At 46.9% G+C, this 25270-nt stretch overlaps 13 protein-coding genes across 13 annotated transcripts; 8 read left to right on the top strand and 5 right to left on the bottom strand.

Annotated features, from left to right (window-relative positions):
- Positions 1 to 498: 498 nt before the first annotated feature.
- On the bottom strand, positions 499 to 963 carry DCP2 (decapping enzyme complex catalytic subunit DCP1; the record flags this gene model as incomplete). The annotated part of the gene is made up of 1 exon (XM_018880181.1): positions 499 to 963. The coding sequence occupies one exon, from the start codon at positions 961 to 963 to the stop codon at positions 499 to 501; it is 465 nt and encodes a 154-aa protein (XP_018738026.1).
- A 1228-nt stretch (positions 964 to 2191) lies between these two features.
- CYC3 (holocytochrome c synthase CYC3) lies at positions 2192 to 3408 on the top strand (the record flags this gene model as incomplete). Its single annotated transcript, XM_018880180.1, has 2 exons — positions 2192 to 2251; positions 2482 to 3408. The coding sequence occupies 2 exons, from the start codon at positions 2192 to 2194 to the stop codon at positions 3406 to 3408; spliced, it is 987 nt and encodes a 328-aa protein (XP_018738025.1).
- A 713-nt stretch (positions 3409 to 4121) lies between these two features.
- Positions 4122 to 4448, top strand: AWJ20_3175 (carbohydrate binding domain protein; the record flags this gene model as incomplete). Its single annotated transcript, XM_018880179.1, has 1 exon — positions 4122 to 4448. The coding sequence occupies one exon, from the start codon at positions 4122 to 4124 to the stop codon at positions 4446 to 4448; it is 327 nt and encodes a 108-aa protein (XP_018738024.1).
- A 984-nt stretch (positions 4449 to 5432) lies between these two features.
- On the top strand, positions 5433 to 6389 carry AWJ20_3174 (NAD dependent epimerase/dehydratase family protein; the record flags this gene model as incomplete). The annotated part of the gene is made up of 1 exon (XM_018880178.1): positions 5433 to 6389. One exon carries the CDS (start codon positions 5433 to 5435, stop codon positions 6387 to 6389), a length of 957 nt encoding a protein of 318 aa, XP_018738023.1.
- A 1424-nt stretch (positions 6390 to 7813) lies between these two features.
- PPS1 (tyrosine/serine/threonine protein phosphatase PPS1) lies at positions 7814 to 11239 on the top strand (the record flags this gene model as incomplete). The annotated part of the gene is made up of 1 exon (XM_018880177.1): positions 7814 to 11239. The coding sequence occupies one exon, from the start codon at positions 7814 to 7816 to the stop codon at positions 11237 to 11239; it is 3426 nt and encodes a 1141-aa protein (XP_018738022.1).
- A 412-nt stretch (positions 11240 to 11651) lies between these two features.
- On the bottom strand, positions 11652 to 12254 carry DFR1 (dihydrofolate reductase; the record flags this gene model as incomplete). The annotated part of the gene is made up of 1 exon (XM_018880176.1): positions 11652 to 12254. One exon carries the CDS (start codon positions 12252 to 12254, stop codon positions 11652 to 11654), a length of 603 nt encoding a protein of 200 aa, XP_018738021.1.
- Positions 12255 to 13218: 964 nt separating this feature from the next.
- Positions 13219 to 14511, top strand: AWJ20_3171 (putative aminopeptidase; the record flags this gene model as incomplete). Its single annotated transcript, XM_018880175.1, has 1 exon — positions 13219 to 14511. The coding sequence occupies one exon, from the start codon at positions 13219 to 13221 to the stop codon at positions 14509 to 14511; it is 1293 nt and encodes a 430-aa protein (XP_018738020.1).
- Positions 14512 to 14752: 241 nt separating this feature from the next.
- On the bottom strand, positions 14753 to 15001 carry AWJ20_3170 (uncharacterized protein; the record flags this gene model as incomplete). The annotated part of the gene is made up of 1 exon (XM_018880174.1): positions 14753 to 15001. The coding sequence occupies one exon, from the start codon at positions 14999 to 15001 to the stop codon at positions 14753 to 14755; it is 249 nt and encodes an 82-aa protein (XP_018738019.1).
- Positions 15002 to 17582: 2581 nt separating this feature from the next.
- YSA1 (Ysa1p) lies at positions 17583 to 17831 on the top strand (the record flags this gene model as incomplete). The annotated part of the gene is made up of 1 exon (XM_018880172.1): positions 17583 to 17831. The coding sequence occupies one exon, from the start codon at positions 17583 to 17585 to the stop codon at positions 17829 to 17831; it is 249 nt and encodes an 82-aa protein (XP_018738018.1).
- Positions 17832 to 17916: 85 nt separating this feature from the next.
- On the bottom strand, positions 17917 to 19476 carry RNT1 (Rnt1p; the record flags this gene model as incomplete). The annotated part of the gene is made up of 1 exon (XM_018880171.1): positions 17917 to 19476. One exon carries the CDS (start codon positions 19474 to 19476, stop codon positions 17917 to 17919), a length of 1560 nt encoding a protein of 519 aa, XP_018738017.1.
- Positions 19477 to 20267: 791 nt separating this feature from the next.
- On the top strand, positions 20268 to 20912 carry GCG1 (Gcg1p; the record flags this gene model as incomplete). The annotated part of the gene is made up of 1 exon (XM_018880170.1): positions 20268 to 20912. The coding sequence occupies one exon, from the start codon at positions 20268 to 20270 to the stop codon at positions 20910 to 20912; it is 645 nt and encodes a 214-aa protein (XP_018738016.1).
- Positions 20913 to 21003: 91 nt separating this feature from the next.
- AWJ20_3166 (uncharacterized protein) lies at positions 21004 to 23388 on the bottom strand (the record flags this gene model as incomplete). Its single annotated transcript, XM_018880169.1, has 1 exon — positions 21004 to 23388. The coding sequence occupies one exon, from the start codon at positions 23386 to 23388 to the stop codon at positions 21004 to 21006; it is 2385 nt and encodes a 794-aa protein (XP_018738015.1).
- A 484-nt stretch (positions 23389 to 23872) lies between these two features.
- MSY1 (tyrosine--tRNA ligase MSY1) lies at positions 23873 to 25255 on the top strand (the record flags this gene model as incomplete). The annotated part of the gene is made up of 1 exon (XM_018880168.1): positions 23873 to 25255. One exon carries the CDS (start codon positions 23873 to 23875, stop codon positions 25253 to 25255), a length of 1383 nt encoding a protein of 460 aa, XP_018738014.1.
- Positions 25256 to 25270: the final 15 nt, after the last annotated feature.

Here is a 25270-nt window from a genome sequence, read left to right as displayed (position 1 = left end):
TCGTTCCTCAGTAAACTGAGAATCTCCTTGGCACTTTCCAGCTGGTGTTCCTCGCTGCTAATCTCATTTGACGCGGAATTGCCCTTATTCACCAGATCCAGCAGAATCTTTCTATCAGAAACCGCACTCGACGCACCAGCACTCGTAGAATCCGATACACTCGAACCATCTCCACTGCCCACACCGCCCGAAATACCTCCTCCCATACCCGAACCAGCATTTCCCTTTAACAAACTTAACAAATGGAAAGCGGCCTCGTCGTTATCCTCATGCGCCACAACATTAGGAACCGCATTCCCAGCCTGGTGTTTTCCGACTCCCAGTAAATTCTTCAAAGCTTTTGTCTCCGACTTCGTCAAACTGGAAGCCAGACCCTTGGCATTGGCGATATACTTTGCGAGGCCCGACATAAACGGGGCCACCATATAATAATTATTCTTGGCCGCATTGGACTGCCGATTCTTCGAATACGTCGGCAACGATTTCACGTCGTGCCACTCAATTTTCTGTATGCCTTGTTAATACCCAATTCCCCTCTGCCTCCGGCGGCTGGGGCTCTGCCCCAGACCCCGTGGCTCCTCTCGCTTCGCTCGAGTCGTTTCCGTCTGCGGTCTGCGCCAACTCCTGCGAAGCAGGAACAACCAGGGTCTGGGGCGGAGCCCCAGCCGCCGGAGGTAGACCCCTCCCCCCGTGAAAACTTACACTGATTTCCTTACGAGTTCGGGGCATGAAATGAGTATTGCCCGGGATGCCACGTACGATGTAGAGACGGATGCTCTTCTGTTGGATGGTGACCTCGACGTAGTCGGGGGACACTAGGAACGGCGAGATATCGTAGCCGATTTCTTCATAGACCTCGCGAATGGCGCACAATTCGTCGGGTTCGTCTTTGTTGATTTTGCCTTTGGGGAAGCCCCATGGCGAGTCTGACCGCCAGCCTTTGACCATGAGAGCTTTGGTCATTTTCTTGTTGAGGATGATAGCACCGCGCACGGGGATCAGGTTTTTATAGCTCTGGAACTTGGACAGGTCGGTGAGCATGTCTGTACTGTATAAATACAGCACCGGACAGCATTGAAACATGCGCTCCACAAACGTTTTCATTTTCATGGACGGCAACGACGGCGATTCCACCCGACAGAAGTCTTCATAGAACCATTGCGCCTCCTCGAGCTGGAAAAACACCCGTTCCGTGGACGCCAAATCCTGCGGCGGGCAGTTGATTACAAACCGCACCACCAGATCCTGTAGCACCGTGGCCAGATCCTTATCTTTAAGCCCGCTGCTCAGTTGCAACGACATTTTCTTTCTCTCTCTCTCGCCCACGGGGTGCGTTCTTTCTTCTTCAATCTCTTCTCGATGCTCTTTCTTCTCTATCACTCTCTCAATGCTCATCTGTCGAAATGTGCCTGGCTGGATCCACCAGGGCTAGGGCCCACCGCACGGCGGTGCAAGGGTCCTCCTGGCGGGGGTGGGCTGGCTCAGCCTCCGGCGGCTGGGGCTCCGCCCCAGACCCCGCTGCTCCTCTCGCTTCGCTCGAGTCGGGCGTGGGGCGAGGGGCAGCGCGGGGCCGTGGGGAGCTGGTGGGGTTCGCGAAGCGGGTGGAAGGGTAGAGGGGTGCACTGAGCGGGGTACAGGGGAGATGTAATGGGTGCTGGCTCGGGGCACAGGCCAGGGTCCAGACCCTGCCTCCGGCGGCTGGGGCTCCGCCCCAGACCCTGGTTGCTCCTGCTTCGCAGGAGACTGGGTCACTGGGCTCCCCGACGCACCGACTCGAGCGCAGCGAGAGGAGCCAGGGGGTCTGGGGCACAGCCCCAGTCGCCGGAGGCAGACCCCCCGACTCCGAAAACGTGGACCCTGAATCCGGACCCTGCCTCCGGCGGCTGGGGCTCCGCCCCAGACCCTGGTTGCTCCTGCTGCGCAGGAGACTAGGTCCGTCCCCGGGTCACTGGGCTCTCCGACGCACCGACTCGAGCGCAGCGAGAGGAGCCGGGGGGTCTGGGGCGCAGCCCCAGCCGCCGGAGGCAGACCCCCGACCCTGGAGACGTGGACCCTGAGCATCGCCGCAGGAAAAAGGAGCCGCATGCTGTGCGATAAGCAACTGTGTAGCGCCGCGTCTGATGCAATATATATTTTTTGGCAGATCCGGATCTAGCGATACAGATACTTTTCGTTATCATCCAGTGCAAACATGGGTTGGTTTTGGGCTGATTCCAGTGCTAGCGTGCAGCCGGTGGCTGCCGTTCCAGAGGTAAGTAATTTCTTTTGTTTTGCGGCCACTTTTTCGTTCCCAGACTCGCAAATCGGTCTCCATAGGCCCTGGTAGAGCCGGCAACCGGCCGGCCACCGCCGCGAGCTCGACACCCCCAACGCCCGACTCGAGCGAAGCGAGAGGAGCAGCGGGGTCTGGGGCACAGCCCCAGCCGCCGGAGGCAGTCCCGTGCCCGAAACAGACCCTAACAGACGTCCCAGGGGGCCAAGTGCCCAGTTGACCACGGCAAGTTCACGAGCCAGTTTGCGAAGCCAGAGGGCGGAGACGGTGCTAAATGTCCAGTGGACCATTCGAAGTTCACTAAAAAGTTTACTGAAAAGAATGCTGAGGAAGCAAAGTGTCCGGTTGACCATTCGAAGTTCGCCAAAGTCGCTGGTGGTTCTGGTTCAGGTGCTCCAGCCAGTTCCAGTAGCACCAGCACCAACAGTGCAAGTGGTGGTAGCTGGTGGTGGCCGTTTGGTTCGATTGGTGGTGTGTCGACAGGGTCGTCAGATATCAATCCGTTGAATAACATGCCGGATTTGTCGTCGCAGCGAGCGCCAGGTCAGAAACTGGCGTTGCCAACTGAGAGGACAATGTCGTCAATTCCAAAGGGTACTGCTAATGGCGACGGTGTATGGGAGTATCCATCGCCTCAACAGATGCTGAATGCCATGATTCGTAAAGGAGGAGGGGAGATTCCTGAAGATGCAGTCGAGTCAATGGTCGATGTTCACAACTTTCTCAATGAAGAGGCTTGGGAAGAGATTCTGAAATGGGAAGAACCATACACAAAAAAGTCGACGGTAAGTCCTCGTTTGCTGAAATTTACAGGCCGTCCTGACGATATGTCGCCTCGTGCACAGATGCTCCAGATGCTGGGTAAAGTGTTCCCGGCTAAATATGGCACACAACCTCCATTTGATCGCCACGATTGGACGGTTCTGCGAGCATCATCTACCAAGGACCAGCAGCAGCAGGATTGGCAGCAGGTGCGGTATGTTATTGATTATTATGCCGGTCCTGATACTGATGATGGTATGCCGACGTTTATTCTTGACGTGCGTCCGGCTTTAGACAGTGTTTCTAGTGCGGTAGACCGGTTTGACAAAGTTACTGATGGTATTTTGGCCAAAGCCATGGGCTGGGAAAAGTAGTGTTTTACGTGAGTACGTGAGTACGTGAGTACGTGAGTGCGTGAGTGCGTGAGTGCGTGAGTACGCTGTTTTTTAACCAGGAAGTGGTTGACATTGATGTATCTGAATCGTCTCTTTTCTCTTGTCTTCTGTCTGTCGTCTGCCGTCTGCCGTCTGCTGTCTACCTCTACTGTGTACGGGTATGGTATGTATGTGACTTATGTGGTGTATGCTGTTTGTATCTGTTATCCTATTTTATTTATGACTACATAATATTTAAGTATCAATTTATTAACATTGACTGATCCATAATGCCTGAGCAAAGGGTATAAGTAGGGGAGGTTGTTTGATATGGACCTATCCTGATACATAACTAGAACATAAAGAGTTTAGAAGGTATGAGAGAGAGGAGAGGAGAGGAGAGGTCACACGAGAGGAAGAAAAGAGGGAGGATACTCAGCTGAGTCCAGAAAGGCGAAACGAAAGTGAACTAACACCTAACAGTTGTTCAGACAAACCTACTCTAGCTACGATACTGGTCCACGAAGACACTGATTCAAGCAAGTCTACAGTCTGCTAAGCCAACTGCCAAATTAAGCCACGAAGTCGACAAGTTAGTCAAAGTCAAGTTAACGAGCCATCTAAACCACAAACTCACTAAACAAAAGACTCACAACAAAAAAAAAAAACCTTATAAAAACACCCCCCGCAACTAATCAATCGTATCACTGACAATGTCTGATGAACCCCCACCAGTAGATAACCCCACTCCTGAAAATCCTACCCCTGAGAATCCTACCCCTGAGAATCCCACTCCCGAGAACCCCACTCCCGAACCCAGTGAACCAGCCACTCCCGGAGAGCCAGGTGGCTCAGTCATCAGCAACACCTGCCGATGGGTTCACCGCCGACTTCACAACTGCCGTCTGATGTACCAAAACTGGTGGGTAGGAGTCAACATTTGGGACATGATTTTCCTGGAGAGTTACCGGGCCGAACGACGAGCTCGTCATGCTCCTATTGCCAAACCCACCGGAGTTCATCTCCCATTAGTAAACTAACCTTTTGACCGCCAGTTTTGAATGGTCCGCGCTTGGTCCGTTGGTGTCCGCTCGACTCCGCGGTGTAGGCTTTTAAACCCACGGCACAAAGCAAATCACTAATCAAGGGCCACATATGCTTTATATCACTTCTATCTCTTCTGACTAACTAACTAACTAACTAACTTGACTCAAAAATAAACAAAACAAATTTCAGTTCTATATACAAAATATCTTGATAGTTACAACTATTAATAGCCGGACGGGGGGGTGTGCCTCCGGCGGCTGGGGCTCCGCCCCAGACCCTGGTTGCTCCTGCTTCGCAGGAGATGGCTTGGTCCATGGACATAACGACTCGAGCGCAGCGAGAGGAGCAGCGGGGTCTGGGGCGGAGCCCCAGCCGCCGGAGGCAGTCCCCCCTGGACCGGACTTAATGCACAACGTGCCGATCGACACATGCATCCCTGCCTAGAAACGTTCAAACTAGGACCGTTGCAGCGGTGAGTAAGCTTCCATGCGCTAACTCCGAAAAGACCGTTGTTTAATCATAACCTTGAAACTTAGCCCAGGTGACGCGGTTTAAGTGTGATTTAAGCTAGTAATCAACGGATTAACCCCGCGTCGATTGGTGTGTCATGGCGAATTACGTTAGCGGCCAGTTTGGTTACAAAGACCTGGTCCGTGGCGAAATGGCTAGATCCAGAAAGTATAAATAGGGGCCAGCCGAGCCTTGATCAGGTTTATTTTCACCTCACTCATCTCTCTACTCCCGATCTGATCTGATACAAGTCAATTCAGCCTGAAATATTACTAGCTGTCGTTATTCAGTTGCTATTATTCAAGTGTTATTACTCAGTATTATTACAAGTGCTATTACTCGAGTGTCATCACTGAATTGTCATAACTCAATTCTCTTTACTCAATTATTATTATTACTCAATTGCCATAACTCAATTGTCGCTACTCAATTCTCGTTACAAGTGCTATTACTGAATAAATTTCGTCATGGTTAAAGTATTAATTATTGGTGCTACTGGCTACATTGGAGGAGCCACTGCTGCTGCTCTGAGAAAGAACAACCACCGAGTTTACGGATTGGCACGAACTGCTGATAAAGCCAAGGCTCTTGCTCAAAACGAAATCATTCCCATTGAAGGCTCTGTCGACGAATCTGATTCGTATGCCAAGGAAATTGAAAAGCACGCTATCGATGTTATTATCGACATTGCCGGCCCTCCTTCCACCACCCAGAAATTATTGGCTGATCTAGCACCAGTTGCTGAAGCCAGAAACAAGAAGTTCTCGCATGGTCCCTCCAACAAGATTGGATTTATTTACTGTGGTGGTATGTGGGTTCATGGAAGTTCAGTTGATCCCGTCAGTGATCTCGAGTTAGTTGGTACTGATCGTGCCACTACCAACCCTCCTGAGTTGGTTGCCTGGAGACCTGCTCTCGAAGATACCATTTTGTCGAAAACCGATCTGTTCGACTCGATTGTGGTTCGTCCTGCTCTTGTCTACGGAGGCATCTCACCCATCTGGGGACTTCCCTGGGGTCCAATTGCCGCCGGACTTTCCAGCAATGCCTCTTCTGTGACCATTCCCGTTGATGCTGAAGCCATTGCATCTCTGATCCACGTGGACGACGTAGCTACTGGATTTGTTGCCGCTGTCGAGAACCTGCCTATCCTGTCTAAGACGTACCCTGTCTTCGACCTGTCCACCAGTTTCGAGCCTGTGGCCCTCATCAACCAACTGGCGGCCCGAGCCCTTGGCTACAAAGGCAAGCTCGAGTACCACGTCCCCGACGGGCCAGACGGGCTCTTCCCCCGTGCCTTCGGCACCACGCTCAACAGCTCCGGTAGCCGTTTGACCGCCCTCACCGGCTGGCGTCCCACCAAACTGTCGATGCTCAGCGAGGTCGATATCTACGCACAAGCCTGGCTCGCCGCCAACAACTAACTCTGTACTCTCTCCGTAACTGAATAAACTGTATCTCCTCTGACACCCTCCCACGCCTCCCGCGAAGCGGGAGCAACCCAGTCCGGGCGGAGCCCGGCCGCCGGAGGCATGTGGCACTCCCCGTATGCCTCCGGCGGCTGGGGCTCCGCCCCAGACCCCGCTGCTCCTCTCGCTGCGCTCGAGTCGGGCGTCGGGAGCCGGGGGGCTGGGATTGGATGGTGCTTGAGACATGTGTTTCAGGCGGGCGAGGGCCCACTGGCTTGGAGCGGAATGTGAAACCTTTTTTTGAGTGGTGAGAGTTGGCGGGCAGGTCCGAGCTCGGCGGTGGAATGTGCTCGTGGTTTGTAGAGAGTAAGGGGAGGAGGTGGAGAGAGGGGGGGTGAGGAGAGTGGATGACTGAGGATGACTGAGGATGACTCGGTTGGCGACCCCGCCGTGGCAGCGTCGCAGCCGTCTCAGGGGGAGGGGCAGCCGGGGTGCTGTGGACGAGTGTGGAACAATCGGCGCCGGCCGATCTATCAGTGCAGCGGATGGGCAAGCCATCGCCCAGGTTGGGGTAAGGATGTGCAGGGTTAGGGCGCGGCCGAGGGGGAGTCGGCCGGCTGACTGGTAGTAGCAGCGAGGGGTCTGGGGCGGGGCAAGCGCTTATCAGCGCATGTTCAGTGGCCGAAACGCAGGCAAAAGTTGCAGCAGACGTGCGGCATATGCAACGATGCTGTCTTAACTGTGCCGCTGGAGTACTCCGCTGCTTCTGCTGCTTTACTTCACAGTTTTTCGCATTTTACACTAGGACTGGTACGACCGACGGGCTTTTTTCTCTGTCCATCAGCAGTCACCTCTCGACCCAACTGTAGTCCAAACCACATTCAATCGTCGATTCCGAACCGTTCGACACTCAAATAGCAACCATCGGAACCATTTCCACAACGAACGGCACTTTTTTCCCGGGTGACTTTATCACCAACAGCAATCGCATTCACTAACCCCCCAGTCACACTGATTTTGACTTAGTTCGAGTTCCATTTGCGCTTGAATCGTATCTTGTACCGATTCTAAGTCGTCCTTTCTTCTCCATAGACCGGAATAGATCGGGGAAAGGAGTTGTGACAAGACCAGGAGCCTGTTCTAGGAGCTCTTTTTGTGCTGTTTCCTTATCAAGCACGTTACAACCGGCTCGTATTTCCGATATCCAATATCCAACAACCAAAACTTGACAATCAAGGTATGTTAAACAGGAACCCAGACCGTCAGAAAAACCTCGTTTGTTAGGGAACCCGACGTAACGACTCGAGCGAAGCGAGAGGAGCCATGGGGTCTGGGGCGGAGCCCCAGCCGCCGGAGGCAGGCCCACCTCCCCAGCAAGAAACAGGTCTAACCAAGAAAACAGTGACACCAGCATCATAATTTAGCGTGTATAGAGAGAGATGGCATTCATGGGAGTGGCAGTTGCACCGGCAACGACGCCGGGTTCGGACCCGGAGGAACTGGCCTCGGCTGGTGAGATATGTCCACCGGCGTCGGCTCCAGCAGGCGGGATCTCGTTGAAACTGAATAAACATTTGCGGCAGTCACGGCGTGCGAAGAGGTCTGCTACAGCTGCCAGTGGACCGGTGACGAGATCGTCGTCTTTGTCGGGGTCGTCGGTTCCGGGGTCGGCAGGCGGTCAGAGGGACAATGAACCAGATATGGATATCCAGCCCAAACTACATATCAAGGCCATGAGGATCAATCCTGCGAAGCAGATGAGATACCAATCGGATCTGGGTGCGGGTGCGGTGATTGCGTCTGTATCGGGTTCGGCATTGGGATCAGGAAGAGGAGCTGGAGGAGGGGCTGGAGCAGGAGCAGGGTCCGGATCAGGGTCTAATGTTGCATCAAGCTCGCCATCGAGTTCCAGTTCACGAGCCAGTTCGCATTCTCGTACTCGTTCACAGTCTCATACGCGGTCCAGTTCGAATCCAATTATACGTGATAATGGAGCGACTGCTCATTTGAACATCCCGTTACCGCCCATTCCCACTGCTCATACTGATAATATCGTCAATTTACTAACGCCGCCATCGGGCAATGGGTTTAAAAGCATTGACCCGTTAGTGATTCCTCCTGCTAAGAGCACACCGGCTACTCCGCCCATGTCACCGACTAAAGAGACGGCAGAGCATATTGAAGACCAGTCGTTAGACATTTCTACAGCACCTTCGACTGTAACATCTGGCAAATCAATATCTCCGTCACAATCTCCTCCACAGTCTGAATCACATACTCCACCACCACCACTGGCTCCTCTCGAGAATCCTCTTAATACCGCACAAACGGCGTGTGAATCAGCCACAAGTAGAATTCCATTGATCTCGGCACGAACGCTGGCGTCAGCGATAGACGACCATTACTCGAAACATCTGCCGGAAGTGGATTCTGTGTTTCCCTGGATGCACGGACTGCATCCTAAGAACCTATGCCAGCGAGCGTTTCTCGATCCGTTGAAGAGGTATCGGGATAGTTCGGGAGTTTATTTCGATCTGTCTCGGGTTAATGAGGACTTGTTAGACGACTCGTCGATTTTTTTGACTCCGAATGATGTTCATGGACTGATGATTGTTAAAGTTGGCGATGAGAACAACTATTACGGTACATTAGTGGGTACAGTTGGTATTGACGAGATTCTTGCACGAAGAGATGGTCTTGGCGAAGACGAGCTGGATGAGTGGAGATTGGGTACAGTTCCTGCTGCGACTGTGAATGCGACTGCGACTGCGACTGCCAGTGCCACTGAGAGTGCTACTGCAACGGCATGTGCGAGTGTGAGTGAGAGTGAGAGCACAAATGCAACGGCAACTGCCAGCGCAACTGCGACAGTAATAGCTTCTACGACAGCTTCGGGTGATACCTCAACAACCGCTTCAGCAATTGTATCTGAAGAGACTCTGAACTCTGCCGGAGAAATGGATATTGTCGATGCAGATGCTGCTAGTTCGACCCCAGTGGCTGTGCCTGTAGAAGTGACCAATGCAGCTAAAGACGCTGTGAACTATGCCAAACAAATGAGAAAACAGAGTTTCAACGGCGATACTACTACTGTCAAAGACTCCTCTGACAATTCAGCTGATGCTGATTTTGTCATGGTAGACGAGTCAGATACAGACTCGCCCGACAACTACTGTCCTTATATTGGCAAATTTCTCTGTCTCGACCCTCCTGAAGGCATTTCACTGCGAAACTTTCAAATCCAAGTCGCCAAATGGGCCACTCTATCCAACATCTGTATTTATGCACCAGATCCCAAAGACCGTGGGTACGCTAGAAAACTAGCGTTGCTCGTCAACCAAGCTCAACGAGACTTTCACCAGTCCAATCCTCATATCAGCATGTACAAGACATTTGTGTGTGATGCCACTGTCGACGAAATGTTGAAAATTGCCCCTCACACAGTGTCGATACCCCCTCAGCTATTAGTAGTGGATGAAGAAGAAGTCAGACTGAAGAACTGGGATTCCAACTTTTTGTTTCATGAGAGAGTCGAGATGTCGATGATGTCAAGTGCTTCACCAATAGCTTGTGACGTAACAAATACCAATCTGTCGGGAGGAGTGTGGCTCGGAAATACTGTTGATTTCGAGACATACATTGACATGTGCCAATCTCCCATTGAGACTAGTGTGATTGACGAATCGATTCGCACCAGAAACTGGGCTACATTTATTGAATGTTTTGAAGGGCCACAACTCCCACCGTTCCAAGTGATTGATCAGTATATTAAAGAAGCCGAGACGATTATTGCATATACCGAGAATAAGACCCGACCAACTACCAGCTTGACTCCTCTGTCTATCCAGTTTCCTTCATCTGGATCAATTCCTCTATCTGAATGTAACGACGATGTGTTTTTCGCCATTGTCAGTCTTTGCAAGTTGATGTATTTACGGTCGAAAGTCCCTCATCGCGATGGACAAGCTGGTGTACTAATTTACTGCAACGACGGCTATACGGAAACAAGTCTATTGGCATTGGCATATACTATCTACGCTACAGGGGTAAGCTCATCACAGGCATGGATTGATCTACACGTGAAATACAGTCGACCATTTTTCTGTTTCACTGTCGACGTACTGGTGATCATGGCATTAGAAAGAGTTCTCTTAGAATACTCACCAGCCATCCCCACTAGTAGGTATTACAACAACAATGGAGCGGTATATAAACAACCATCCATTGGTAATAGCCTGCAAATATCGAATGAAATGCCCGCATGGTTTGTGAAGCTCGATGGAAGCTTGCCATCGAAGATTTTGCCTCACATGTACCTAGGATCATTACACCATGCGGAGAACCCCGAGATGCTTGTTCAACTAGGAATTAAACGAATTCTCAGTGTAGGAGAGTCACTGACTTGGATGTGCTATGAAAATGAAATGCCGCGAACGTCCGAGTCTAGCGGGTTTATATATGACAAGCCATCTGAAGGGCTTTCAAAGGTCATGTACATGGACAACATCCAGGACGATGGTGTAGACGCATTAACAAACTCATTGGCAGCTTGTTTGCAGTTTATAGATGAGGGATACAAAGCTGGCGAGCCGACTTTAGTGCATTGTAGAGTAGGAGTATCCAGATCAGCTACCGTGTGTATTGCAGAAGTTATGAAACGACTCAGTGTGGGATTACCAAGAGCATATTTGTTTGTACGAGTTCGACGATTGAACGTGATTATTCAACCCAACCTTCGATTTATGTACGAGTTGGTTAAATGGGAAGAGATGAACCGGCAGAACGGCGAGGGCTGGCTGCGAGAAGTTGACTGGCATATTCTGTGTAGAGAGATTTCAATCATCAACAAGGTGTATATTTCCTGATGATTTTTGTGATGTGATGATAAATGTGAACGAATGATGAACCATTACGTTTTTTGCTACTTTTTTCTAATAATTTTTTCTGTATTTTGTTTTGTTAGTTGCTTGTTTTGTGGGTTTAGGCTTGTATCATGTCGTATTTATTGTTTTTAATGCATACATATGAATTGAATCACGAAAGTGTCAGCTCGGGCTCTGACTTGAGACTGGCCTGTACATGTTTCCAGTAGACAGACAGATTCTGAAACGTATACACCCGACGACTCATTATCGGGTAATCAACGAGGTCACCTAGAGCACCTCAACGAGAGCACCCAGAGCACCTCAACGAGATCACCTAGAGCACCTCAATGAGAGCACCCAGAGCACCTCAACGAGAGCACCTATGAACAAATAACACCTCAATATATACAGACTAGTCTCTACTCCACAGCGTGAATGTGTACGGGATGCCCTTTTCCTCGACACTACCATCGTCACCTGTGAAATCCTGGATCTGGTCACCAAGGAACTCCTTGAGCTGGTCGAACGAGCGACGAGTCCATTCAGCGCCTTCTGGAGTAGCAGTCTCAGCAGAATACCATGGAAAGTAGTCAAAAAAGGCGTCGCAGTCCGGGAATTCATGAGAAATCTCTGTAAGAAGGACATGTTTAGTACTCGGCAACTGCAGAGCCGATTTGTACAACTGAGCACCTCCAATAACGAATAACCTGCCATCGAGATGAGCGACTTTCGATTGAGCATCTTCCAGCGACGACGCGACAAGCACCGAATCTGGCAGCTGAAGGTTCTCTGGAGAACGAGTAATAACGACATTGGTCCTGTCGGCCAGCGGTCGGAACTTGGCAGGAATCGACTCCCAGGTCTTGCGGCCCATGATGACAATGCCATTGGTCGTCACCTGTCGAAAATACTTCATTTCCTTGGCTAGCCTCCACGGCAAAGTCCCGCCCCTACCAATAGCCAGCGACGGCACTGCCGCGGCAAGGATCAAAGTAACTGGTCGGCCGCTAGACATGATATGAATCAATAGAGACTCCAGTCACGAACATGCGTCAGTCTCGTAAACCGCTGACCCAGCCGCGTCACTCTCTCTCACACCTCAGCCCACTCCTCACCGCCCCGAACTCACTCAATCCGGATAATCTCATTTACACTTTAAACGAATTTTTTGTTTTCTTTTTGTATCTCTTAAACTATCAGATCCCACTTTTTTTTTTCTAGACTAGCGACGCGATCTATGTAGCTTAATTACCCCCTGCATATGCCTCGGGAACACATAGGGGAAGGGACCTGCCTCCGGCGGCTGGGGCTCCGCCCCAGACCCTGGTTGCTCCTGCTTCGCAGGAGTTGGCTGGCACCGTGGAGAAACGACTCGAGCGCAGCGAGAGGAGCCGGGGGGTCTGGGGCGCAGCCCCAGCCGCCGGAGGCGCACCCCCCCTGGGCCGGTGAGACGCAGGGTCCAGGTATCGGAGATCGGAAACGGTATAGTGGATGGGCCCAATGTGGCAATGCGTATACCGTTTATGGAGTGCGCCCAGATAGGGTAGCTGCGTAAACGGATGGGCGCCGCGGATAAGCAGATATGGGGACGGGCAGTTGCTGGTTGGATGGGGAGAGGGGGAGAGTTGGAAAGGGGGCTGAGAGTGGTGCGAAGGGCAGAGGAGTGTCCTGGGGTGCGATTTGCAAAAAAGTGGGCAGGTGAGAGGGCTATTGGACGGCGGTGATGGCGATGTTCGCAGGTGTACCCCCATGCGGCAGTCAGATGCATCGGAGTCCCATACTTACTTATCAGACCGGCTAACGCCGATAACGCAACTGTTGCATGGATTGTGTGTACGGCATCAAAATATATATATTTGCCATCAACATCGTTATCTCAACATTCGTCATCAGTCTTTGTTATTGAGATTTTTTCATTTTGAATAATTTTTTGACCTGAATCCGGGTTAGTCTCAATCAAAGTCTGTTTTAAGTTAAAAATGAAGTATTTTGCCCCTGCTATTGCTGGTCTCACAGCCGGTGCCGGTGTCGCCAATGCCCTTAGTGTTTCGGGATTGGTTGCTGGTTTTTCTGGAGCTGTCTCCGATTTATGGAACGGTGAGGTCCAACTTCCTTTGGGTGCCAGCTCTGAACAGAGATTGCTTCAATTGAGTGAAACTGAGCAGATTTGGGCCACTGAGGACGAGATGCTCCAACTTAAGCGCCAAGGCAAGACTTTCTTCGATGTCACTGACCATATCGAATTTTATAATCTTGTCCAAGAAGCTTCTTCTTCTAATGTGGCACAAATCAACTCAGTTCTTGGCCAAGCTTCCGAATCTGGTGCTTCTTCTGATGTCGCAGTTGCTGCTGCCAATGCTGCTCTCAGAATCAATTCCACTGTTGAGTTTCCTTCTGAGGTCGGTTACCGTAAAGAAGTCAAGAAACTCTCTGAACAATTGAATAAAGACAACCTCAAGTCCAATTTGGTGGAGTTCTCTTCATTCCACACCCGTTATGCCAAGAGTGAGCACGGACTCAACAGTTCTTTATGGTTGTTCGATCATGTCAAGGAGATTGCTGATAAGTCGGCTTACAAGGCCACTGTTACTTTATTCGACCATTCCTGGCTGCAAAAGTCGGTTATTGCCCGTATTCCCGGTACTAAGAACCCTGACAAGGTTGTAGTTGTTGGAGCCCACCAAGACTCGATCAATCTTTTGTTCCCTTCTTTGTTGGCTGCTCCTGGTGCTGATGACGATGGAAGTGGAACTGTTACCATTCTCGAGGTGTTCCGTGTTTTGACCGAGGCCGGCTTTGAGCCCGAAAACACTTTAGAGTTCCAATGGTACTCTGCCGAAGAGCTTGGTTTGTGGGGATCCCAAGACATTTTCAACAGCTACTCCAAGAAGGAGGTTGATGTTGTTGCCATGTTGCAACAGGACATGACTGGTTACTCTGCCGGAACCACTGCTGATGGTTCTCCCGACTCTTTGGGTCTGATCACCGACTTTGTGGATGAGGGTCTTACCGATTTCATCAGGCTTGTTGTTGAGGAGTATTGCGATATCGGCTACGTTGAGACCAAGTGCGGTTACGCCTGTTCTGACCACGCCAGTGCTGCCAAGGTCGGCTACCCCAGCGCCTTCGTCATCGAGTCGGCCTTCTCGAGCTCCGACCACTACCTTCACACCACCCGCGACACTGTCGACGTGCTCGACTTCGACCACATGCACCAACATGCCAAGCTCACCCTGGGTTTCGCCTATGAACTTGCTAGGGCCGAATTCTAATTAGTAATATAATATATGTGCTGTTTGCCGGTGTGCCTCCGGCGGCTGGGGCTCTGCCCCAGACCCCGTGGCTCCTCTCGCTCCGCTCGAGTCGGTTCCGTCGACGGTCCCCCGCCAACTCCTGCGAAGCAGGAGCAACCAGGGTCTGGGGCGGAGCCCCAGCCGCCGGAGGCACGCCCCTCTAAGCGTCAGTGCAAAGGGTTTTGATAGCACTATATAAATAAAAAGAGTTAAAAACAAACTACTGCTTGTTTTTAAGGTATGCTACAAACTCGTCAATGACAGACGGCCACGCTCCTTCGTCGCTGTATTCCTGGAGTTCGGGGTCGGTTTTTAGATACTTGGCAAACTCCCACGTCATGTTCCAAACGTCTTTAGAAATGTTTCGTTTGTACTTGTTGAGCACGAATTCAGACCATTTGTCGAGCTCGCTGAATCTCCCGTTCAGCAGCAAGTTCCAGTTGGCCACTGCCGTTTCAAATGCTGTCATACGTTAGTGTCTGTGGATTTATAAGTTTGAAAGCATGCGAGAAATACTTACGAAGCAGTCTCTGGGACTCCTGCAGATTATAAGTGAATGTAAACTGGTACACCTGACTGAAGTAGTCGTCATTGGTTTTCATTTTCTGGTCTAAATTCTGGGCTGCTGACCGCATCTGATCTATCGTTGTGGCACTGGTGTTTGTTAGTAACTTGTTTGAATGTCACTGCTAGCTCTTGGATACAAAATACTGAGACTGTTTCGACCTGGGGACCGGTCTTATCTCGCTGGACGCTCGTATATACTCACTTCAAGTCCCTCCAGCCGTCGACAAATCCTTGCTTGGTGAAAAATCCAATGCGAGGAGATTGAAGCTCTTTGGCAACCGCAAGGACCACAGGGTCTTCTAAATCTAGTTCGAGATCTGTGAAGAACTTGATTGTGCCATCAATGCCAATTTCATCAGAGTCATTTTCTGAAATGTTCGTTAGTTGCTTTCTTAGACAGTGACATGTGACAGTACACATATGAAACTGGATCCAGGATCCATTTTCTGAGTCAGGAGCTCTCTAGCAAGTAGTATTATCAACGATCTTATACGATAAAGCCGACCCTCACTGTCATCGGGTTTGGTCTTGCTCACCTGGAATCAGGGGAATTATGCGGCACTTGAATAAGAACTCGTTCAAATTCCAGACATACCTTTATAGTTGGCAAAAATCTTTTCAAGGGCACTATTATCGACTGGAAGATTGCCCACGGAGATACCTTTGATTTGACCACTGAAAATAGCATCGGCTGCTTGGTCCAGTTTATATGAATATTTCTTCAACACTGCTTGAGCCTGCCGAGTATTGATATTGGCCAGACTCGCAAGCTTCTGTTCAAGCTCTCTTTTTGCAGCCTGTGACGTGTTAGTGAAATAATAAACAGGAACTGATTCTCCATAATTCAACACCTACCGAGCTACTCATTCTATTTCTTCTGGTATGCAAATAGGATCACAATAAACCAACATGTAAATATTATCATTGATACCCAGCTACAAATAGTATCACGTGATACTTTTCCAGTATTTTCGAGGTGTACAAACAATTGCGAGAAATTATAAATATAATAATACAACAGAAAACTACATAATTCGGTACTTGAACTATCTTGAAAAGACTATTGTGAGGCAATATCTTTTATCCAACCGGTTTATATGAGAGTCAGACGCTGCTTTTAGCACCATCTGAGGTATAGGATAATTATGCACTGTAATATAAATGATAGCAGTGAACGAATAAATAACCTGCCAAATTATGTCAAACACAAGGAGCCTCGTAACCAAGTGAAATGGGATTGGTGAATTATAATGAAAAAGTTGTCTAAGTCCCAGTGTCTGTCACAGGAATGAGTCCATCTATTTAAGGTGCCTTCTCTATAGCAGAGTCGAGGAAAGATTTAATTTTCCGAAGCATATCAAGCTTGATCTCATCTGGAACCATTACTATATTGTTAGATCGGGTACTAAAAGGTATTCCGAAAATCAAAATAATTTGTTTGGTGTAAACATACCTAAAGCACGAGATTCGATTTTCTTTGACACTCTTTCAAAATTGGGGTTTTCTTGCCCACTTAGCTCTTCTACAGCAGACAGTTAGTATGGATTTAACGAACTTAACCAAGATGTAATTTATAATAAAAAAAACTTACCCAAAGCCAGATCATTAACATCATCAAACCATCCAGATTCTCTCAACTGCTCTCTCAAATATACCATCATTCTGGATAAACTGTTAGTACCTATGAAAATCACCACACCCTTTTTATATTTGGTACCTACTTCTCATATTCACCAGATTCAACCAGACGATCCTGGATACTGGTTTTAAGCTCCTCAGCTGACTGGACCGCCATCTCTGGATATGTTAATAAAACAGATCATCGGCAGGGTCCAACATCGAGTACTATATAGGTCAATAATGTCTACTTATGCAACAGGAGGACTAAACCCGCCAACTTCAATATTACAGACGGAAATATAGACCATATTCTCAGAGAAGATCAATAATGGATTTTTCCAAGGCAAAAGTTACAAATATAAAGCTGCTGGATTCAGCTGATGCCAAATGGGTCAAGGTGAGTACAATATAAGGCTTATTATGCCAATTGTGATGGTTCATGTATAACAGACAGTCTGATATCAGGTATTCGGACATAATTGCTAGATCGAATAGACTGAATTACTGGTCCGTTAAGAAATCTGTTACAAACCTCTTGCAAAGTATGAACATATCTAACACGACAGCATGAAAAAGTCTTCTATGAAGATGTCAATGGCCAACCACGCGACTGGGAGTTTTGCTCCAGACGTACCCGAGTAGAAGGTTCTAATGTTGACGGTGTTGGTATTATTGCGATTTTGAAAAAGCCAACTGGAAAAGAGATCTTGCTCCAAAAACAGTTTAGACCACCTGTAAACGGGGTTTGTATTGAAATTCCAGCTGGTTTGCTGGATCCTAATGAATCCATTGAAACATGCGCAGAACGGGAGTTGCTCGAGGAAACCGGTTACTATGGCAAAGCATTTAAAACCAGTCCTTTAATGTTTAATGATCCTGGTTTTTGTAATACAAACATGAAGATGGTGCAAGTTTCGGTGGATCTGAACGACCCTCGCAACAAAAATCCCAAACCTCAATTGGAGGACGGTGAGTTCATCGAGACATTCACTGTTCCATTAGCCGAGTTACCAGAACAATTGGAAAACCTTTCGAAACAAGGATATATTTTAGATGCCAGGATTCAAAATGTAGCTGACGGAATTGCACTGGCTCGCGAACACCTGCTTTAACTGAAAATTAATTTATTAGCAATGACACATAAGGTATATATTTCAAATTGACTTTGAAGTAGTATTCACTTCCTTTCATTTCATTTCAATCCTTAGTGGCGATAGCCCATCTGGAAATTGTGGATTTATTATTCACGAGAGCATCTTGTGCTGCCTCTGCTTCAGCAAGTTTCTTGGTACGACCGATTCCTTCTCCTAAGAATTCCCCAAAAATAGAGACCTTGGCTTTAAAGCCTTCGGCGACTGGTATACAAGAATAAACAGGACGCTGTTCCGCTGATCCAATTATAGCATAAAGCTCCGATTTGGGGCCAGTACCGGGTGACTTGGTTGCTTGTTTTTTGGATGAACTTGCTTTTGGAATAACGGTCCTTCCCATACTAACTTGTCTTCTTTTTGCAAGCCATCTAGAAATAGTCACCGGAGTAGAAAGAGCCATCATTGCAGCCCGGAGCCCTGCTGTTTTCATAGAGTTACCCACACCTACCCCAATAACTTCGCCCCCCATCACACATTGTACAACAAAAGGGTACTCGCTGTTGCCTTCAATTAAAGTGGTATATTCGGGGCCCACATCTGCAATACTAATCAATCCATACAATCTCTGTTTGGCCTCCCTGTCGATAGGCTCTTCTGCCACTTTCTGTTTATGTAGTTCTCTCATCATTGGCTTGAACAGGTCTATTAGCCATTCTTTTACGACGGTAGGACCCTCCTCAGTCTCAGTGTACAGAGCACCAATATAGGCTTCCATGATATCAGCTACCACTTTAGACTTCTTACCATCAATTTCACTAATCATCTCAAAGCCGGTATCCAAGCTTTTGTCAATTCCATACATGGTACACACATCCCACAAAGTTGAATTACATGCAAGAAGAGAGCGCATATTAGTCAAATCGCCCTCGTTGGCATCGGGAAACCATTCGTAAATAATATTTGAAACTGTGAAATTCAAGACTGCATCACCGATAAATTCAAGTCTCTCGTTGTCTTTTGTTTGTTTATAATTGCCCCATTCATTTGCAACCGACTTGTGAGTAAAAACTTGGTTTTCCAACCGCTTGTCCTTTATTGGGGGTAAAGGCGGTGGCCAGTAGATGACATCATTACTATCTTCGATATCTGACGTACTGGGTCTATAGGGCGACACATATTTATCCACTACTGGGAGAGATTCAAAATTCATGATACTATCAAGAATTGGTAACTGGTATCCCTCATAGGAGTGCTTTATTTCCCAAGCTGTACGAATAATGGGCGATTCTCGAATGATATGAGAAACATTGATATCAAGGTTCTCAATTAATACAGTAGAAGGCGATTTAGTTTTGGTCTTATCAATCGTAGACTCAGGAGGTTTGTGCTCGTAAAACCCCTGATCATAGTATTCATCAAGTTCGCTCAAGTCCATTTCGGCCAACTTTGGACATATGGCAAGCAAATTCTTCAATTCCGTTGAAATGGTTATCATCGTCCACTTGATTTGCTCCAATTGCTCAATTGATATATCCTGAGGCTTCGAAGACTTGACATGCTGGGGGTTCATGCGAGCAGGATCTTTTCCCTTCAATCCTTGACTTTGGTGCTGCTTGTCCCAAGACTTGAGTTTTCTTTCTTTTGTTTGAACTTTCTCAAAAATCATTTTTTAGATCGAGAGCTGATTGAAAGTAAAGGTGAAGGCTTAGGAAAAATGACAAGTCATTAAAGTACCTCATATCCATGACCACACGCATGCCACTGTCATGCCCAAATTTGGCTAGTGCGTCTAGGCTGCAGATTAACATACAATGTGAGCTTATCTTGCATACATGCAAGATCCCCGTTAATAAGTCTAGTCGGTTTCATCTATTTTCCTTGAACGAATCTAGCCAGAAAAAATTTCATCGATGAACACCACAAACATAGAGATAGCACTTTAGGATAGGATAGAAGAAAGACAATAGATTTATGCTGGTAACATAAAAATGGCATCAATAGGCAAGGGGATTCTCCTTTATCGACAAAGAAGCAAACAAGCCGTTATAGTTAATTGAGACATGGCTGATTAAATGAGCCCCGAGATTCACAGCGAGATCACCGGTTCAAAACGAGAGGGCTTCTAGTGATAGCGATTGAAGCGTGCTAGAATGTATTTACATGAACTAGTTTAGCCCTAGACAGCAAAACGTAAGCTACAGATGTCCATTATTTCATTCCTAATGTTATAAACCCCCCCCCCCCCCCCCCCCCCCCCCCCTTCCCCGAAATACTAAATAGAAACAATTGAGTCAGGTTACTGAAAACCCCAGAAAAACTGCACATAGTCGTTTAGGTAAAAATGACATAATGACATTCTGCTCTGTGGGTTAGGTGTGAATTTGCCATAATGGGGACTAATACCGTAATACATATTACTCTGTAATCTCATCTACTGTTACTTAAGCACAATCCGAAATGACCGTTGATGAATCGCAACCAGAGTATTGGGTATTCGGATATGGTAGCCTGATATTTAAACCACCTCCTTTTTATGACCTGAGAGTTCCAGGCTATATCAAAGGCTACGTAAGGCGGTTTTGGCAGTCTTCTAATGACCATAGAGGAACCCCGGATGCACCAGGGAGAGTAGTGACTTTAATAGATAAGAAGTTTTGGCTCACTTTAAACGACCCTCATCCATCTTCTAATGACGATATTACTTGGGGAGTCGCTTATCGAATCAAAAAAGAAAATATCAAATTTGTGAAGGAATATTTAGATCACCGTGAAAAAAATGGTTATACAGAGGCTACGGTAGTGTTTCAAATCTCAAAGGTGGGCATTGTTGACGAGCATGGCGAACCAGTTTCAGAAGAAATAATTGAAAAATTGGGTGAAACTGTGAATTGTAACGTGTATATTGGTACGCCTGAAAATGAAGCTTTTGTTGGACCACAAGATCCTCAACAATTAGCTCAGCACATTGTGGATTCTAGAGGCCCCAGTGGCGAGAACCGCGAATATTTATTTGAATTAGCGAAAGCATTAAAAGTAGTCGCCCCAGAATCTTTCGATCATCATATTGAAGATTTGGTGGATCGGGTGAACACTTTGATATAGGGGACTATCAGAAACGGCATTAGAACGTAGACAACGAGGTGTTATAAATAATTTGCATTACGGTTACATGATTTTTAATACAATAAATAATTTATTTTAGCTTGCTATAGTGAGCATATTGGTCGACTTCGTATTGAGTTGGCCATTCTCCACCCACCTTTTGTCCATGTGCAAACAGGTGCTTGCCATTAGGGGAGTATGTGATCAAAGCACAGAGACAGATTTTGTTGGGTTTAAACTGGATTCGCTCCATCCAAGGTAGAACCTCTACAAGTTCTTGATCATAGTTGGCTCTTCCTATCATAATTATGTATCGATGGAATAGCTCGGCAGTGGGGTAAAGCTTCAACACATCACCCTTGTCCGAGCCATCGGACGCAGCGCCTCTAACCCAAGTTTTGAATTCAACAACTGCTCGTTGGACTGCAAATAACTCGCCCCAAGTTATCGTAACATCAGCAGCTGCACGGCACAACGATGTAAGCGTCGACACCTTAGGATCATATCCGTCATTTCTAAACAACGTATAAGTATCCCAGAACTTTTCTTTATCATACATGGCTTCTCCAGCAAGCAGCTCATCATAAATCTCAAAAGAGCGGCGCTGAAAATTCGAGAGAAAGTACCGAACTTTATTCAGATCTTCAAATTTTCGAACGCTCAAAAACGATGCAACAGTTCCTGAACGTAGGAGCGAGTTAGCTGCCTTAGGAGATGAGGCCATCACCTCGTTCAATATTTTGAAGGCCCCATCGGTGTCCTTCAGACATTCACATATCCGTTGAATCAAGAATGGGGTCAGTGACACATTTTCTGTACGAATTCTATTCCAAAGTATCTCAAATGCTTCGGAATTCATGTCGCCAAGCTCTCTTAACTTAGTCATCAACAGGCCCCATATCATGGCAATTCGATCATTTGGGGGTATATTGTCGAACAATTGAAGTGCTTCATAAGTATCTTGGGCTAGTAATATTTCCATAGCATATACACCGTGGATATATGGAAATAGACCAATAGCAGTATTTGAATTATTAGATGCAGATAGGTTTTTGTTTTCTTTTCTTTCATTTTTGTTTGGACTTTGCTCGTAGTCGTCATTATAATCGTTACTTTCATATTCATCGTTGTTGTTTTCATATTCGAGCTCCTGGCTATGCTTCTTTCCAGAGTTGAGTTTGGTTTTCATCATTTCAGCCCACACTTTCTGAGCCATTAATTCTTCTCTTGAATAGTCATACTCATGCCTCTTAATTACATCCAAAACAGTCCTGGCTCGATCACTAGCGGGTCCTGCCCCGGTAATATATGCAATAGCAAGATATCCTTTGGTATCGATAGGAATATTTGCCTTGGACATATCAGCAGCAATCAATTGGAGAGATTCTGCCAATATCAGTGAGTCATCCTGGCTCCACCTTGTACCGAATTTGCTCACAAGCCACATCATTTGATTGTAGTAATAAGATGTTTTAAGGCTAACATCTGAATGTCGTAGAAAAAATTGACACAGCGTTGGGACAAATTCAATATGCCATTGATGAACAATGCGTAGTGTTTCTATAAACAAAGCGAATTGCCAGTTCTTATCTATAGCGGGCAATGTGTGCTGGAATAACCGTAGTGCTTCGTGTGCCTCCAACCGACTCAAAATTCTTCTGCGAACAGTGAAGAGAGCTAGGAATTCTGGCCATCTATCTGTGTGAGAAGAGCGCTCAAAAATGTTTTTCGCATCACGAAACGTTTTTGCTCGAAGGCAATCAATCCATGTTCTTAGATCATTCATGTCATACCCGTTAGCTTTCAATGCTTGATATATAAATGACCTCTCAGTTTCTATGCCGGCTTGAGTAGAGCTATTACCCTCTTTTAAGGCAAAATAGTCTTTTTGTTCTTGTTGAAAGCTCAAAAATGAGCTAAGCCGACGGAACGACGCCTCTTCGACCTTTCTCAGTTTGCCAGTGTGATTCACCGATTCCAAAATAAGTGCCAAAACCGTAACAGTTTCCAATACTTGAGGAGACTTCAGCTTGTGATACGACGAGGGAGGAAGCAGGCGGGATTCGCCCTTTTCAGACACTCTCTTCATGTTCACATAAGCCACCACCGTTTTAGCCTTGACAACTCTAGCCATTTCAATATCCAACGTCCCAAATTTGACCAGGTCCAGTAAGCGCAAACCCATCAGTCGTTTAGTTTTCTCTTTCTTCCCCTTTGTATCAGATAGCGTCTTATTCCTAGATTTTAAATTCGATTCGGAAACTTGCTTGGATGGAGGTACCTTTGTCACATTAGAACTAATTGCAACTGAGCGATCCACACTCACATTGCTAACAAAGCGAGCATAACTGATTTCATGATCTGCTGAAAGTTTAGCAATTCCTTTATTTAAATATTTTGAATTTTGTCCAAGCAAGGGGAAGGGCCTGAACAATTTCAGGAGTGCCAAACTCCCCCCTGGGTCCAAATATCGCATATGAAGTTGACGAGTTGGGAATTAGGAACCTTATAAGGCGTGTAAGTGCAATTGATAAAGAAGCAGCATATCAGAATACAAGATCTAGAGCTCGTGAAATATTGATTGTCTATGATTTAACCCAAAAGTTCAAAAAAAGTACGCTCTAATACCAATCAGACCAATATAAGATCAGATTTAATCCTGCAACTGCTGTTGATACCGGTGCTTCGTGAAAAATATTTAGCCGCATATTTATATACGCCGATCACCATTCTTCCACAATTCTACTCGATAGAAGTCGGTCAGTTATTCATAACTATTACTATGGCTGTCCGAGGACTCAATAGGCTTAGTCTTGGATTGAGGCGGTCATTAGACTCGTCTGGAATTCTTGGTTTGAGAAGGTTTCATGCCACAAGTACCAATAAGACTATATCTTCGAACCCTGAGGCCAACATCAAGGCTATAGTAAGTCATTTAAAGGATCGTGGTTTGGTGGCCAATGTTACGAGGTAAGTATTCTTCAATATATGAACAGATCTTCGATTACTGTGCACTGCTAACTTTCTCAAGTGAATTATTAGAATCACAAGTTCTGCAGTCGGGGAAGAAGATTACTTTATATTGTGGAGCAGATCCTACAGCTCAATCGTTACACTTAGGTAATTTGATTCCATTACTGGTACTTCTTCATTTCTATATTAGGGGTCACAATGTCATTAGTCTTGTAGGAGGTGCCACTGGTGTGGTAGGAGATCCCTCTGGAAGGAATACCGAACGACAGCAAATGGTAGACCAAACCCGTGAAAACAATATTTTACGGATTCAACACCAAATGAAGCAATTCATTGACCAAGGTTGGAAGTATGCTGTATCTAAAGGATACACTTCACCAGGAACAGCAGTTCGGGCAAATAATGCTGACTGGTGGAAAGATATGTCGATGCTCCATTTCTTGGGTACATATGGCAGACATATTCGAGTCAGCCATATGCTGGCCAGAGAGAGCGTAAAAAATAGACTATCTAGTGAACAAGGAATTGGATTCAATGAGTTTACTTATCAAATCCTTCAAGCCTATGACTTTTGGCACCTCTACAAAACACAAAACTGCTCGGTCCAGGTTGGAGGTAATGATCAGTGGGGAAATATTACGGCAGGAATAGATTTAATATCGAGATTAAGATCTTTTTTGAAAGAAAAGAATGAATCAAACGAAGCATTATCAGAGAAACCAGCCGAATCCGACGCATTTGGTTTAACAGTTCCTCTACTTACCACCCCCTCAGGTGAAAAGTTTGGCAAGTCTGCTGGAAATGCTGTGTGGATAGATCGCGACCTAACAAAACCTTACGACTTGTTTCAATATTTTGTACAAACCCCAGACTCTGTCGTAGAGCAGTACTTGAAACTTTTCACTTTGATCCCTCTTGAAGAGATCCCAGATATAATCCAGGAACATGATAAAGACCCTGAATTGAGATTAGCACAGCGACGTTTGGCATCTGAGGTTGCTGATTTGGTGCATGGTATCGGTTCTGGCAAACGAGCTGAACTTATATCCTCTATATTGTTCCCTACTCCATCGCAGAAAAATCCACAATACTCAAGCTCGGAGATCTTGGAGGCATTTGAAAACGAGAAATTACTTCACCATTGTAGTCGAGTTCAGGTAGTAGGCAATCAATGGAGGTCTGTTCTTGCGACGATTACTGGTAAGTCGAAATCAGAATGTTCACGTATGATTAAGGCAGGTGGTGTATACTATGGTTTTGCTAGAACAATGGTCGTAGAAGGAATTTTAGGAGAAGAGCATTTAGAGGACAATCAGCTCCTCTTAGTAAGGTTGGGTAAAAGTAAATATCACGTTATAAAAGTCGAATAGCATGTCTACTTTTAG

Source organism: Sugiyamaella lignohabitans, chromosome B (genome assembly GCF_001640025.1).
Source record: "Sugiyamaella lignohabitans strain CBS 10342 chromosome B, complete sequence".
Lineage (NCBI taxonomy): Eukaryota > Fungi > Ascomycota > Dipodascomycetes > Dipodascales > Trichomonascaceae > Sugiyamaella > Sugiyamaella lignohabitans.
The sequence above is the reverse complement of the archived record's forward strand: the minus strand, read 5'-3'. Positions and strand labels throughout refer to the sequence as shown.